At 42.7% G+C, this 16,734-nt stretch overlaps 1 protein-coding gene across 5 annotated transcripts in view; it reads left to right on the top strand.

Moving 5' to 3' along the window:
* Positions 1 to 15,069: 15,069 nt before the first annotated feature.
* PRKD1 (protein kinase D1) overlaps positions 15,070 to 16,734 on the top strand; it is a 183,635-nt gene continuing 181,970 nt past the window's right edge. For 2 of the 5 annotated variants that reach the window (XM_061611549.1, XM_061611555.1), the window contains exon 1: positions 15,070 to 15,146. In XM_061611549.1, the coding sequence (XP_061467533.1) occupies positions 15,105 to 15,146 (42 nt within the window). In that variant the 5' untranslated portion in view covers positions 15,070 to 15,104. Of the gene's footprint in view, positions 15,147 to 15,626; positions 15,736 to 16,734 lie in introns of those variants that run through there. The other 3 variants (XM_061611548.1, XM_061611551.1, XM_061611550.1) reach the window with 3 other exon arrangements.

Below are 16,734 nucleotides of genomic sequence, written 5' to 3'. Positions count from 1 at the left end.
GTTTCTCTATAAGTCGCTGTACACGCTAAAAGTCTGACAGTCTGACAGAGAGGATCTGGATACACATCTAAAGAGATTTACAAGTCTGCTCTGAGAATTAGAAATATGTGGGAGATCATTGGATGAAGATTTGCAAAAAGTTATTTTGCTGGGATCTCTAAATGAACGTCATCAAGTGACTGCTTGCATACTAGAACAGACAGATCAGAATATGGATCAGCTGATGTAATATTTGAAAAATCAGGACTATAAACAGAGACAGGAACAAGCTTAAAAAGCAAATTTTACTGTGGGCAGAAACAGCAACCAAAGACAGGATAGAGAGATGAGTCATGCCCCAAAGAAACAGCAGGGTACAGATAAATAAAGGAAGAATTGCTTCAAATGAAAATCTCCTAATCATCTTCAAAGAGATTGTCCTAGAAGGGACAGAGAAGAAAGAGTTGCTTTTAAACAGAAGCAAGCTGAAAGAAAAATAAATAGCCAAACTAAAGTGAAGCATTCCAGTTAAATATGTATCTGATGGAAAGAATGATGATTATAAAACCAGATTTTTAATTGACACAGGTTGTACCTCACATTTGTTGTTGTTGTTATGTGACTTCAAGTCGACTACGACTTCTGGCAACCCTATGAAGCAGTGATCTCCAACAGCGTCTGTTGTGAATCACCCTGTTCAGATCTTGTAAGTTCAGGTCTGTGGCTTCCTTTATGGAATCAATCCATTGCTTGTTTGGCCTTCCTCTTTTTCTACTCCCTTCTATTTTTCCCAGCGTTATTGTCTTTTTTAGTGAATCATGTCTTCTCATTATGTGTCCAAAGTATAACTTCAGTTTCATCATTTTTGCTTCTAGTGACAGCTCTGGTTTAATTTGTTCTAACATCCAGTTATTTGTCTTTTTCACAGTCCATGGTATGCGCAAAGCTCTCCTCCAACACCACCTTTCAAAGGAGTTGTTTTTTCTCTTATCCACTTTTTTCACTGTCCAACTTTCACATCCATAAATAGTGATCGGGAATACCATGGTCTGAATGATCCTGACTTTAGTGTTCAGTGATACATCTTTGCATTTGAGGACCTTTTCTAGTTGTCATCTTCTGTTGTCATTACTTTTGTCTTTTTGATGTTCAGCTGTAGTCCTGCTTTTGTGCTTTCCTCTTTAACTTTCATCAGCATTCATTTTAAATCATTACTGGTTTGTGCTAGTAGTACGGTATCATCTGCATATCTTAAATTATTGATATTTCTCCCTCCAATTTTCACACCTCCTTCATCTTGGTCCAATCCTGCTTTCCGTATGATATTTTCTGCGTATAGATTAAATAAATAGGGTGATAAAATACACCTCTGTCTCACACCCTTTTTGATGGGGAACCAATCGGTTTCTCCATATTCTGTCCTTACAGTAGCTTCTTGTCCAGAGTATAGGTTGTGCATCAGGACAATCAGACGCTGTGGCACCCCCATTTCTTTTAAAGTACTCCATAATTTTTCATCATCTACACAGTCAAAGGCTTAGTCTATAAAGCACAGGGTGATTTCCTTCTGAAATTCCTTGGTCCGTTCCATTATCCAACATAAGTTTGTGATATGATCTCTGGTGCCTCTTCCTTTTCTAAATCCAGCTTGGACGTTGGGCATTTCTCACTGCATATATCGTAAGAGCCTTTGTTGTAGAATCTTGAGCATTGCTTTACTTGCATGAGATATTAAAGCAATAGTTCGATAATTACTGCATTCCCTGGGATCCCCTTTCTTTGGAATTGGGATGTATATTGAATGCTTCAGCATTGTTTAGTTTTCCATATTTCTTGACAGATTTTTCTCAAAATTTGGACAGATTCAGTCTCAGTAGCTTGCAGCAACTCTATTGGTACGCCATGTGTTCCTGGTGCTTTGTTTCTTCCAAGTATTTTAAGAGCAGCTTTCACCTCACTTTCTTTTTTTTTTTTCAATTAATTTTTATTCTAATTTTCAAAACCAAAATAATACAAAAAGAAAACAACACAAATCAATAACTAATACAATACAAAAAAAATACATATATATAAAAATATTGACTTCCAATTTGTCATAGTTCAGCTATAAATCTATAATATATAACAAACTTATCTCTTAATAGATTATAAAATTACCTTCCTCCAGCGGTTATCTTAGTTGGTTTCAAATCTCATTAACATCATATCATTTTAATATTCCACAAAAAGTCAAAGAGAAGTTTCCAATCCTTGAGATATATATCAATCAATTTTTTTTCTAAATAAACATGCCAATTAATCCAGCTCATCAAATCTACTAAATCCAGTAATTTCAAAACACTATAATTCAACTATAAATCTATAATATATAACAGACCTATCTCTTAATAGATTATAAAATCACCTTCCTCCAGCAGTTATCTTAGTTGGTTTCAAATCTCATTAACATCATATCATTTTAATCTTCCACAAAAAGTCAAAGAGAAGTTTCCAATCCTTGAGATATATGTCAATCAATTTTTTTTTCTAAATAAACATGTCAATTAATCCAACTCATCAAATCTACTGAGTCCAGTAGTTTCAAATCGCTCTTCTGTCATTATCCATATTGGGTCCATCTTCCATCTTTACGCACCCAAAAATCTTGCTGTCATAGTCATATAATAAAAGTCTGATAGGAATTTCCTCCATCACAGATATTTTCTTACCATCAAATCCAAACGTAACACTGAAGTATTGTTTCAAAGCCGCATCTCTGCTCCTCTTTTCCACATGATACACTAGTACATTTCTTGAAGGTTTTTCCATTGACACAAAACAGGGATTAATTCTATTAACTTTCTCCATTTCAAGTTCCATCAAATCCTTCCAGTCCAGGAATTTTTTTGAACCGATAATATCTTTATCTCCAATCTCTTCAATTCCTTCAGAGACAGCGCTGTATTCCAAACTGTAATATTTATCTCCAGGATCCGTCACAACCAGGAAATCCAAATCTTTTTTCATGTCCATATTTAAGCCAATCTCCATAGATTGAACCTTGCCTTTAATTTCTCTTTCATCCTTTTTTTGTTTTCCAGATCTATCTTCATTCTCCTTTCTCATAGAATCCTGAGTTTCTTTCAGCTCCTGTCTCATTTCATGAAATTCAGTTCTCCACGCTTGTCTATTATTTCTCAGTTCTTGTTTTATTGAGTTAATCCCATCCATTATTTTCTGAAGCATGTCTAGAAATAAAGTCCCTTCTTGTACATCCATGATCTTCTTAATTGCCATTCTTAAAACCAAAAGAACAAAACTCCTTCAATTCTCAATGTCCCAAGCAAAGAGCAGTTTATTTCTTTATCCAGTTACAAAGGAGTTAATCTTTCCAACCAACTAACGTCACACGCTAGACAGTCCTTATCTCTTAAATGTCCAGAAGTGCAAAAACAGCTTTTAGTTCACAGCGTTCAAATAACTAGTAGCAGAGAGAATGAGCAGATTCGTCAACAACAACAACAAAAAGTAGATCAGAAAAAATAGTCCCTTATATATATTACACAAAAGTCTTGTAAATCAAAAAGATTTCTTATCTCTCCCAATCAGAAAGCTCTCATCCGTTGTAATCTTTAAAACACAATTTTCCATGTCAGCTTTTTGCAATAAAAAAAAAAAGATAAGCTATTTATATTTTCTTCCCCCTTAGTTCCGTAAATAAAGAAGGAAAGTCTTACCTCATTTAGGTTATCTTAATTGCTGTTACTTTGACAAATCTCTTTAGCTATATAGATAAGAAAATGATAAATGTAGACAGGAGGTTTGCCTGCTAGTCCGTTAAAAAAAAACGGGTCACTTATCCAGCTGAGCTAGCATAAAATCCTCGCTCTGTCTGAACTGCTGGAAGACAGACAATTCTGACGAATTCCAGGCTCCAACAATCAAAACAAAACTATGTGGCAGATCTCACGCTTCTTCCTTATCCGGAAGAAATCATCCCCAGTCAGAAAAAACCCTTCTGACTGAATTTAAAACTGGATAAGTTTCATCCAAGACGGGAGCCCGTCTCAGAGGCAGCACAGGCGGAGGGATCCTCCTGGGAAGTCTCACCTCACTTTCTAAAATATCTGGTTCTTTATCATACCATGAATGAATCTGTTATCCATGCATCTCTTTTATAGAGTTTTTCAGTGTATTGCTTCCATCTTCCTTTTATTTCATTAGCAAAAATGTGTTTGAGAACCTTAGGCCCCATACACAGAATGTAATGACAGCATCAGAAGATGTTTTCTGTTCTCAAGGAATAGGCATTGTCAAACTGCTTTGCAAAGCACCAGAGGGCGCCAGAGAGCTTGACTTGAAAAATTGCCTATTTGTTCCAGCATTAAAAGATAATTTAATAAGTGCCACTAAAATAATGGAGCCTGGAGGTGAACTTTTTTTAAGTGACAAAGTTTGCCAAGTTTTAGACCAAGGGGAAGTGTAATGTACTGCAAAACTGAAATATGGACTTTTGCATTTGGAATATTTTGAAACTATGCATGCAAATACAGCCAAATAAACCCGTGATTCTGGATGTTTACCTGTTTGTCATAGAAGAATGGAACATGCCAGCTTAACTAGAATCAATGTTCTAGAGAAGGAAAATTTGGCTAGAGGCATTAAAATTGGACAATGTAAATCCACAGAAAAATTTGAACATTGTGTAAAGACAAAAAGTGTGAAATCAAAATTTCCTAAGAAAAGTGAAAGGAAAACTACAAAACCTCTCGAATTAATTCACACAGACCTTTGTGGACCTATTATAATGCCATCACAGGGTGGACATTTATACATGCTTACTTTCATAGAGGATTACTCAAGGTATACTACAATGTACCTATTGAGAGAGAAAACTCAAGTATTGAAAAATTGAAGGACTATATCAGAATTGTGTCCAACAAATTTTGCAGAAAGCCACAGATTATAAGATCTGACAATGGAGGAGAATTTGTGTCCAGGGTTATGCAAGACTTTCTACATGAGGAAGGCATATAGCACCAGACTACTGTTGTTTATACTCTAGAACAAAATGGGGTTGCAGAACACATGAACCAGACTCTTGGACAGATGATTCATTCCTTGTTAGAAGATGCACAGTTACCACCGGAGGGAAGCAGCAGTTACTGCCACCTATCTGAAGAACAGACTTCCGGGAACTGCAACCGACAAAACACCTTTCAAGCTATGGCATGATCAGACACCAAGTGTGTCTCACCTTCATGTATTTGGCTGCAAGGATTTTGTACACTACCCAAAACAAAAAAGGTCAAAATTCAACAACACTGCCAAGGAAGTGATATTCATCGGATATTCTTCAACACAGAAGGGATACCGAATCATAGATCCCAAAACTGGTGAAATTGGAATATACAGAGCTGTCCATGTCGATGAAGAAAAGTGTGCACACCAACCAGAAGGGGGGCCACACCAAACAGAGGAGAGTGAAATGGAAGAAGAAACTGGGGCATTCTTCCACAACAGAAGATATCACAATACACCAGCAGAGGATGATGAGGAGTCTGAGCCAGAAGGTATCAGACCTGGAAAAAGACTGAAGCCTTACCCAAAGCTGAAGCTGAGAGGTGCAGGCAGGCAGCCAAGGATGAGCTGGAAGCTCAACACAAGAATAAAACATGGACACTGACGAACCTTCCTCAAGGAAAAAAAGTTGTAGGCTGCAAGTGGATATTCAAGAAAAAGCCGGATGCTGAAGGAAATGTTGAGAGATATAAGGCAAGACTAGTAGCCAAAAGATACTCTCAAAAGTATGGACAAGACTACTAAAAAACATTTGCTCCTGTAGTCAAACACATGACCATCAGAACTCTTCTGAGTGTTGCTGCTAACAAGAAAATGCAGGTGGAGCACATGGATATAAAAACAGCATTCTTGCATGGAGAAATAGAAGAGGCAATATACATGCAACAACCACCAGGGTTTGAAGTTCCAGGAAAAGAAACCCTACTGTGTAAACTTCAAAAATCCATCTATGGACTTAAACAGGTTGCCAGAGTCTGAAATGAGAAACTGAGCAAAATGCTGTTGAAAGAAGGCTTTGTACAAGGCAGAGCAGAGGCATGCCTGTTCAGCAGATTCAGGAACAACAGATGGACTTACTTACTGATGTATGTGGATGATCTACTGTTGGCTTATCAAGACCCACTGGACAAGCAACAACTAGAGAATCATCTCAACAAAGAGGTTGAAGAGAAGTGCCTAGGTGATGTCACTCACTACCTCAGAATACAAATAGAAAGAGAAAATGATGGGTCCTTCTTGCTGAGTCAAAGACAAAAGATCCAAGACTTTCTCAAGAGTCTAGGATTGAAGGATGCACATCCAGCACCTACTCCAGTGGAAGTAGGATACCTGAAACTGGACCACAACAAACAACCATGGGAAGACCATGAGAGCTACAGACAAGCCTGTGGAAAACTTCTGTATATCAGCACTGTTACCAGGCCAGATGCGGCAGCAGCAGTGGGATACTTGTGCAGAAAAACCAGCTCACCAACCAAGAAGGACTGGGAAGCAATCAAGAGAGTGGCGAGATATCTGAAGGGCACTGCAACCATGAAACTGAAGTTAGCGGCTATCTGAGATCCCAAACTAGTGGGGTATGTAGATGCTGATTGGACTGAAGACACTACAGATCGAAAATCCACCAATGGAAACATCTTCTACTATGGAGATTCTGTGAACTGCTGGGCAAATAAGAAACAAGAGACTGTAGCACTCTCTTCCACAGAAGCAGAGTATGTATCAGCTTCTGAAGCAAGCAGAGTGTTGACATGGCTACTTGAACTGTTCAAAGATTTAGGCATCTCTATACCTGGACCTGTTGTTCAGGGCCGGATTATCCATTAGGCTTAGTAGGCTGAAGCCTAGGGGCCCAGAGCTCTTGGGGGCCTGTGGGGCACTGGCCCAAGGGCCCCTGGAGCTACAGGGGGCCCTCCGCTCTCCTTCCACAATCCGTGGAAGCATCCGCAGACCACCATTCCCCCACTATCCCACCGCTTTACCTACCTTTCCATTGTTTTCTGCGGCATGCAGATTTGCCACCAATAAAGATGGTGGCCGAGGTTTCCTTAAGGGGCTGAAGCCTCTGCCACCATCTTGGCTGATGGCACGCATGCGTGCTACACGTGCGCATTGCTGCCATCAACAAAGATGGTGGCAGAGGCTTCAGCTCCTTAGGGAAACCTTGGCCGCCATCTTGATTGATGGCAAACCTGCGCACACCGCAAAAAACAACAGAAAGGTAGGTGAAGCGTGGGGACAGGGCTCCCCAAACACCAATCAGCCTAGGGGCCCTCCTCAGCTTAATCCGGCCCTGGTTGTGATGCATGAAGACAACCAAGGATGCATCAGACTCATGGAGTCAGAAGGGGTCAGTTCACGAACCAAGGACATAGACGTGAAACTCTATTTCATTACAGATATCTGCCACAGAGGACTACTCAAGGTGGAGTATTGTCCAATAGAAAATATGACTCCAGATGCTCTGACAAAGGCACTGGGCAAAGTCAGATACTGCAAGCTGCGAGACAAGATGAACCCCATGGGCTGAACCAAACACTAGTTGAGAATGGGTGTTGGAAGTGGGGCAAGAGCAACTCCTGTTTGGGTTCTTTTGTTTGCATTCCAAAGGGAAGTCTCAGTGATCTAATGCAGGTAAAAGCCTGCTACTTAGGTAAATACACACACTGGCACACATGCAGCTCAGACCCCTGAGTATTTCTACATATATATTTCCATAACAAAGAAGTCCACTCTGGACCCATTGGTTTGTGACAACTACCGCCCAGTTGCAAATACCCCCTTTTTAAGGAAGGTGATCAAGAGCATTGTGGTTCAGCAATTGCAAGTACTCTTGAATGGAACACATTATCCTGACCTTTTCAAATCTGGGTTCAGGCCTGGTTATGGGGCTGAATCAGCCTTGATTGCCTTATAGATTACCTTTATCACAGAAGGACAGGAGGAGTGCGACCCTGTTCTTTGTTGATCTCTCAGCAGCTTTTGATACCATTGGCCATAGTATCCTTCTGAGCCAACTGGGTGAGATTAGTATTGCAGGCACTGTTTCCAGTGATTCCAATCCTATCTCCAGGGTAGGTTTCAGAGAATAGCATTGGGTTGATTATCTTTCGGGCCCCCAGCTGTTGTGCTGTGCAATGCCTCAGGTTATCAGGTTGTCCCCAGTGCTGTTTAACATTATATGAAGCCATTGGGACAGCAGTCATTAGGAGATTTGGGGTGAGGTGTCAGCAGTACACTGATACCCAGCTCTTTTTCTCAGTAACATCTAAATCAGGGGAGGCTGTGACGCCCTTCCCTGGCTCTCCCTGTCAGGTTCCTACCTGCTCATGGCTACTGCCTTTCACTAGGCACCACCAGGGACTCCACCAGTCTGGACTGTCCTTTATATGGTTTCTCTCTCCGCTCTAGCACAGATCTCACTAGATCCCCCTGCTAGGCAGCACCACCAGTCACGTCCTGTAACCAATATTCCCAGAGACTTTGCCTGAGTCTTTCTCTATCTGGTTACTTTTGTGACTGCGTGCGTAAGCTGTCCCCAACCCCTTTTGTATCTATATAGATTACATATATAACTCTGGGTTGCTCTGGATACTTGAAATGTTATTATTCCTCCCTTCGCCGCTGCCACCATTCGTTACTGTTTCCCTTCAGCCTTGGTAATTACCTTGCCCTCCCTTCTGGTCTGTATATTCCCCAGCCAAGGATCAGGCCTTTGGTAAACCAAAATAGTATTTATTAAATATCAGAAATAACAAGATTACTTTTATAATGTTACATAAGCGTATGGTTTCATCTATTCCTGTGGTACTTGACTTATTATTAATCCGAACTCTCACTCCCTTTCTCCACACTCTCCTGACATCCACCACCAAACACCTTCTTCCTCTCACATCCACCAACTAACACCCACCTACTAACACCCACCAACTACCAACATCCACCCAGATTCAACTGTCATTCTTCCATTTATACTCCCAGCCATTCAAACGCTCAGCCAATCATCCAGCATTCCACTGCTCATGTACTCCCCCCTCCTCTTTCACTCCACTTACCATATGTCTTCTATGTAAACAACACTTACCATATTTACATTAATACAGGAACATCACAGAGGCCATGCAAGCCCTAGACCAATGCCTGGTGTTACAACACATGTCCTTGGGAACCTGAGTGTGTGAACCTGCCACTCACATGTCCCATGAAACACACCTCCTTGAGAGGAGGGGGATCTTTTCTACGGATAAAACAAGCGCTTTGCCCTGAAATGTGCCTAAATGGTGTGTGTATAACCCAAGAAATGCAGGTCCAAACCAGACTAAAGCAAAGCTTTCTTTTATTGGGAGAAAAGCTAAGAATAGCATTACAAAATTACTGGGTGCGTGGCAGCATTAATCATTAATATCCTAACCCATTTATAACTTTAAACTAAAGAGATCAAAGGACCCTATTACTATAAGGAGTGACAGGTAGGAGAGAGTACCTATCCTAGGCCCAGAAGTGGGCAACGGAATACAGCTGAAGTGATGTGAAGGAGCTCTGGCCCCAAAACAGGAAAGAATCTGTTTGCCTCAAGGCTTGTGCCGAGACACAGAATCCCTGCCTGTTCTGTCCCTGCACAGCTGGTATAGCACAGTGGGGAGGAGAGCCTGGCTGGGAGTCCAGAATCTGTGAGTTCAAATCCCCGCTCATGTCTCCTGGGTGTCAATAGCCAGCTAAAGATCACCCCCACAGTGAGTGGCTCAGGGGTTTGCCACCTGTGCAGCCGTGGGCAAGCTGCATAGTCCCAAGAAGCCTGGTTGCCCCCCAGCTGGCAGTTGCAGACAAGGAAGGGGCTGGCTTGTGCAGCTGTAGCAAGCTGAGCAGGCCCTAGCCAGCTGGGGAGGACTAGCCTCATAGGGAGGCAATGGTGAACCCCTCTGAATCCCGCTTACCATGAAAATCCTATTCATAGGGTAGCCATAAGTTGGGATCGACTTGAAGGCAGTCCATTTCCATTTCTCTGTCCCTGCAGTCGTTGAGTTCTTTGAGAGTGTAGTTACATGTGTTGGAGCTCAGATCGCCATTACCCCCCCTCTTGATCTCAAGCCTTGCTTTTTACAGACACATTTTCTCTTCCAACTCCCCTGAAAAAGGAGGGGTCTGGGTATGAGGTGATTGTGTGTGTGTGTGTTTCTAGCTGACACTGAGAAAACTCAGTGTTTTCTTCTAATGCTTTCTTTGAACAATGGGATAGTTCTGCTGGGCTTGAGGGAAGTCTGCCAAGGAAGAAGATAACATTTATTTCAGTTTCTCTTGGTTATTTTTGTTGCTGACAGTATGGCCTTGTGCTGTCCCTTTACAGTACCTCAGGAATGCATAACCAGCAAGACAAGGGGGTGTGGGGTGGGAATTATGCTCCAGGGCCTTGCACCTCCTTGATTCCACTTGAACCAAAATGGGATTTGCCGAGCACTCAGTAACAACTCCCCCCTTGAAAAACATCTGAATATACTTATACAGATGTATTTTCACACCTCAGACTTTACGGTCTAGCCCTTGGGCTCTCATGCTTACTTCCATCTGGCTTAACTGTGCCATTTGGGACAGGATCCATCTTACAAGGGCCATTAAGACGATGACCAGAATCACTTGAAACATTAAGAAGGGATAAACTTCCTTTTGCTCCTTCACTCCAGCTGAGCAGTCCGTCCCACCACATGTGTGTCCTTATCTGTTTAATCTTGGCTGCTATGTTGGTGATGGCATGGCGTTTGTGTGCTATCTGGAGTGTGGCTTGCTCTCCCAAGTGTTTCACTGCTTCTAATTGTTTCTGTAACATAGGGTGGGAAAGTAACTGTTGGCGATCAGCGAGGCTGTAGCCTAATGCAATGGGTTGGAGGTTTTGAAACAAATTTGGATTAACTAATATTCTCGGAATGGTCCACACTGGGACCTTAAATGAAAAATCACATCCTACTATTTCCTCAATACCATAAAAGCATCTATTAATATATCTTAGCATAGGCTGTACATGATACTTATCAATAACAACATAATCACAAAATGTTCTAAGGCACATGCACCCATGTCCAGAATATACAATAGTTGAACTTGATTCATTTTTTAGTATGAAAGAGCAATAAGAAACATTAATCATTCAAAGAGAAAAGCAATCTTGATGGGATTCCAAACTATCATCTTCACAAGCAAATCCTAAATCCCTATGATGTTAGCATCCTTTAACATTAATTGTTACCCATGGTGTATGCTTACCTATAGCCCACTGGTGAAATTCCTGGGCATAAAGAACTAAGTCTTGATCTACAGTGATTCCCAAGGGAATTACAGGATAAACAGTAATGATTTCAGCTGCTTCTACCATTACAATAAACAATCTTAGAGCATGATTTTGCCTATCATATGTGGCATTGACTAGGCTCCACCGGTCTTCCAATTTTCTTTCTCCCTTGGAAACCTGATTTCGAATTAGGGACCTAATTTCCCTGGGTATAAGCCCACTATCTGTCATGTGGATAAGTTCCAAAGCCACTGTATGTGCCCAACTCTGCATTTGGGTGCATGTAATAGCTAAGGAAATATTCTGTTGTAAGAACTGTATGTTGTTTACAATGGCATGATTATCTTTTCCAATTCCCTGTTCCCACATTGGAGGTAAACTTGCTATGATTTGGGGAGCATCAGTAGTCTTTTCCAGGGCTCTGGTGATAGGTTCTGTCATTTTACTTATTTCTTCAGTGGTATAATGTAATTTGTTGGCTAATATTTCAATATTGGCGGCTTCCAAAAAGGCAGCTTGATTTCACTTGAACCAAAATGGGGTTTTCCAAGCACTCAGTAACACTGGAATCAGTGGTGGGATGGATGAGGGCCAGTAAACTGTGTGAATCCCAGCAAGATGGAGGCACTGTGTCCGGATAGTCGGTCAATTACCTGCTTTGGCAACTCCCTCTGAAAGAGCAGTTTCATAGGCTGGGGGTGCTGGTGGATCCATCTTTGTTGCTAGAGGTCTAGGTGACCTCAATGGGTAGGAGTGCCTTTTGCCAGCTTTGGCAGGTAGGACAGCTGCAGCCACTTCAGGACCAGGATAGCCTGACCACTGTTGTCCTTGCAATGGTAACCTCCAGACCAGACTATTGTAATGCAGTACAGCTGCAGCTAGTGCAAAATGTGGTGGCACAACTGCACACTGGGGCTGGACATCACCAACATGTTACCCTGCTGCTGAAAGAATTGCACTGGCTGCCCATTAGCTACTGGTCTAAGTTCAAAGTGCTGGTTTTGGTATATAAAGCTCTATATAGCTTGGGACCAGGATACCTGAAAGATTGTCTTACCCTTTATGAAAGATTGTCTTACCCAATTGATCACAGTGCTCTGCAGGTGAGAGCCTCCTGCAGATACAGTCCATTCTGCACAACATAGAAAGTGGACTTTTAGTGTTGTGGCACCTACCATATGGAATTCACTCCCCTGAAATATTAGACAGGTGCCGTCTCTGTTGTCTTCCTCTTTCAAAAGCATTTTAAGCAGAGATCTTATCCCAATCTGCATCTGTGTTGGATTTGTTTTTAAGATGTTTTTAAATATGTTTTTTGAAAATATGCTTTGTTTTTAAGATGAAGGGAAGGATAAGAGCCGATGTGTGATCCAAAAGATCTCACAGTGTCACTCTCCCGTCTCTCTCCCAACAAATGTCATCAACCAGGGCAATCAAGGCAGTTTCAAGGCCATGATCGGGCCTAAAGCCAGACTGAAATGGATCTAAATATTCAGTCTCCACCAAGCATGCCTGAAGCTGGACTGCCACCACCTTCTTGAGCACCATGCCCCCAAAGGGGATACTCGCTATTGGGTGATAGTTGTTGAATACTTCTGGGTTCAAGGAGGTCTTTTTAGGGAGGGTACACACAACCCCATCCTTAAGGAGGGGATACTCCTTCAAGGCAGATAATACTTTACCCTCCTTCAGTGAAGCATTGATCACTCCCTGGACCCACCCAGTTAACCCCCTACATCTAGTGATATGAAGCCAAGATGGGCAAGGGCCAAGGAGGCAGTTGTACTTCTTCAAGCAGCTTGTCCAGGCTGCAATAACTGAAACTGATCGAGTACAGATGCAGACAGTGCACTGTATGCCTCCATTGGGCTTACTCTAACTGTGGCATCCAACTCTGTCCAAATCTGAGTGATTTTGTCCCTAAAGTACCTCTCAAAGTTGTAACAGCAGGCTGCAAGGGGTGTCAGTGCAAAGCTCTCTTGGACAAATGACAAAAGCCCATTTCACCACTTGGAAAAGCTCTGCTGGGCAGCTACTTGCAGATGCAATGGTGGTGGAGAAATAGGCTTTCTTCACCTCTGCCACCACCATGTGGTAAGAGCAATAATGTGACCTCACACATGCTTAGTCAGGTTCAGGCCGAGATTTACACCACCTGCACTCTAACCATCTACTCTCCTGTTTCATTGTTCTCAGGTTACTAGAGTACAAAGGTGACTTATGTGCTCCACATCAATGATGAGGGCACTATTTCATACTGTGACGAGCCTTGACAGGAGCACCAGCCACGTCAGCTGGACAATCCCCAAGAGCATTCAGAAATCCTTCAGATTCTGTAAGTCTCCAAGAGCAGACCATGAAGTCTGGCGAATGTGCACAAAATCTGGTTGTTTTGCACATTAACTACACAACTTACATTCCCCTTAACATATACATGTAGAATGGCACTTCTTGCATCTAGTGAAGTGGACTGTAGGCTATGAAAGCTTGTACCATAATGAATTTGTTGGTCTTTAAGGTACTATGAGACTGTCTGCTGGTTTTGCTGCAACAGACAAATATAGCCACCCCTCTGGAAATTATGACACTAACAAATGGCTGCATTGTCACAAATTGTGACACTAAAGCCATTTGTAGAAATGCTACAAGAACAGTTGGTGCCAACACAGCTATTTAACTGTGTTAGGTGCTCTTGCCTGTTTTACTGCTTTAGTGATTGACTGATTATATGCTTTTATTGTGTTTTATCGGTATAGTACCCCACTTTGGGATCATTTTATAATGAAAAGCAGGTAACAAATTTCATAAATAAAATGAATTAAACAGGGCTGAATTGGGAAATATCAGGGATAAGTCTAGGACCTTGGGGTGTGTGTGTGTGTGTGTGTGAGAGAGAGAGAGAGAGAGAGAGAGAGAGAGAGTGAACCCTCAGTACTTAAACATGAATTATCTTTATTATTACTTTGTGTAAGACCAAGTGCACAGTGAATTTTTCTCACTAGTAAATACCCACAGTCCATTGGTTCACTATCTGAGATTCTGTAACACAAAGTCAGTTTGTGTAGTGGGCAAAATATTGGACTTGGACCAGGGAGATCTGCGTTCTAATTACTGGATGTGGGAACAATTCTACTCACAAGCTAATCTATTTTGCAAAGTATATCCCACAGATGCCACCCTGAAAATCCCTGGGAGGAGGATGAGATACAAGTGTGCTAAATAAATTAAAAGTTTGCATCCTCCTTTGAGCCTTATTCTTTGAAGATGGCAATACAGAGATGTTTTTTGCATTTGCTCTAAAAAAGGGAAGACAAACTCCATCTTCCTCCAGGAGATGTAAGAGCATCTACTTAACAAATGACATTCACCAGACAGGATGTTTTTTCATGTTTTGGTAAATAGAAAAATGACAGGTGGTGGGTGGGATTTCCCCCCTTATTATTCTTCACTCACAAATAAATCACTGAGGAGGAGGAGCAGCAGCACTTTAAATGAGGGACACAGCAGTCAGCTAAATAGAGCCCCAGTTCTGTGGTGACAGCTTCCTCCCTCTCCTAGCAGCATGTGACTGGCTCTTGGAGGGGGGAATGGCACCACTCACTGTTGCTCTGCTGGATGGAGACAGCTAGAAAGAGTTGGCTGACAGGTTTAAGCTCCTACTTATATGCAAATCATAACCCAGCCCAGAAGCAGTCACAAAAGCAGAAGGGATTCACAGAGTTTCTTCAGGCTCTCCCAGCTAGCCTTGCTGTTATCTCTCACTAATACAACAAGAACAGCAGCGATGGAAGGACCAGCTACAGTTGGGATGAAAGCAGCTTTGAAGGTACAGAGTGCTGAATTAAAGGGGCAGTGTGTGAGTTTGTTCCCAGTCTAGAATCTGGAGAGAAATCCAGTTGGAAAAAGAAGGCTAAGTTAAGGATTTTTTAAAAATGAAAAATAAAAGTGTATAGCAAGAAGGTGGAAAGGAGCTTAGGCAGAGAATAGATTTGAGTGCATTGGGAATGAAAGACATGGGGTGCTAAATAAAGGTTTTATTCTTTGGGAAGGCAGGAGGAACTGAACGGTGCCTTAACAGAAAAAGCAGGAGATTGATAAGTGACACACAGGGGGCAGTGAGAAGACTAAGGTTGCAATATTAAATACACTTTCTATGGCTTAAGCCCTACTGGGCACAGTGAGAGCTACTTCTGAGTAAATACAAAAAGGATTGGGTGCAATCCTATTACTTGGAAGCAAGTTTCATTCAGCATTTATAGGACTGGGCTGTAAGGCTGCTTGAAATACTGGCAGTCACACTTGAATGCTCGTCCCATGGAACTCAGTTAACTTCTGAGGAACATATCCAAAATTGAAGGATGCCTTCAGATGTTCTTTAGGAACTATGGGGAAGTGTCCCATGGGAGAGGGAAAAGGTATACTGCAAGGTGGAATCTCAGGGTAGAGAGAAGGGGAAGGTTTGGGTGGTAGGGAGTTTTTTTTTAATTTAAAAAAAGCTAAATGGAAGGAGAAAATTATATAGGAAGTGGGGGGAGGGAAGAAGAAAACAGGGTTGCCAACTTGAAGGCTCTTGTGCCTTCAGTAGCTGTGTGACAAGCAACTATAGTCTACATAGGCAAAAGGACAGCAGGTGAAACTTTTCCCTTCCTTCCCGGACAAAATTCACTGCAAAAATTTAACTTTCCATACAGCTCTTAAAGCCACAAGAGCCCCGGCAGGAAAAAAGGAAAACAAAATCCTAAGAGGTTGGCAACCGGACCTGACATCCAAATAGGCTGGGGCAGCAAGGCTGCTGCCAGCCTTGAATGCCTGCCAGGGAGACGACGATGACGACGACGAGTTAGTTAAGCGCCTTGCAGCTCGATCCTGTGCATTCTTGCTTGGAAGAGAGTGTGCAGGGAAGAGCAGCCGGGGGAGCGAGGGCCACGGAGAGAGGCTCGCGCCGGGAGGCCAAGCTTTTGGCTACCTGGCAGGGTGAGTCGCCTCAATGGAGGTGGACCACTGCCTTGTCCTTCTGCCCCGCCACTTGGGCGCCGGTGGAGCTGCTGCTGCTGCTGCTCCTGAGGCTGCCGGGTGGTGGCTCTGGCGCCTGCGGCTCCTTTCCCGCCCTTCCTCTTTCTCCCTCAGAGAGCGCTTGACCGCCCAGTGGCCGCTGCCACCTCCGGGACTCCGCTCTGGGGGGAGCAGCTGCAGCAGCTGCTGAGGCGGTACCATCCCTACCACGCTTGGCTTCTCCTCCCCGACTTGCCTGAGCCGCCCTCCTCCTCCTCGGCATCCTTTCTTTGCGTTACTGGCTCTCCCACCTCGCCATTTTCAGCCGGGAACGGAGAGGACTTTGCAGAAACCAACTTTTGCCGGCCTGAGCGGCGGTGGCGGCGGCTCTGACAAACTTCTCCTGACTCTTGCTCCTCTCC

Source organism: Rhineura floridana, chromosome 2, assembly GCF_030035675.1.
Source record: "Rhineura floridana isolate rRhiFlo1 chromosome 2, rRhiFlo1.hap2, whole genome shotgun sequence".
Classification (NCBI taxonomy): domain Eukaryota; kingdom Metazoa; phylum Chordata; class Lepidosauria; order Squamata; family Rhineuridae; genus Rhineura; species Rhineura floridana.
The sequence above is the reverse complement of the archived record's forward strand: the minus strand, read 5'-3'. Positions and strand labels throughout refer to the sequence as shown.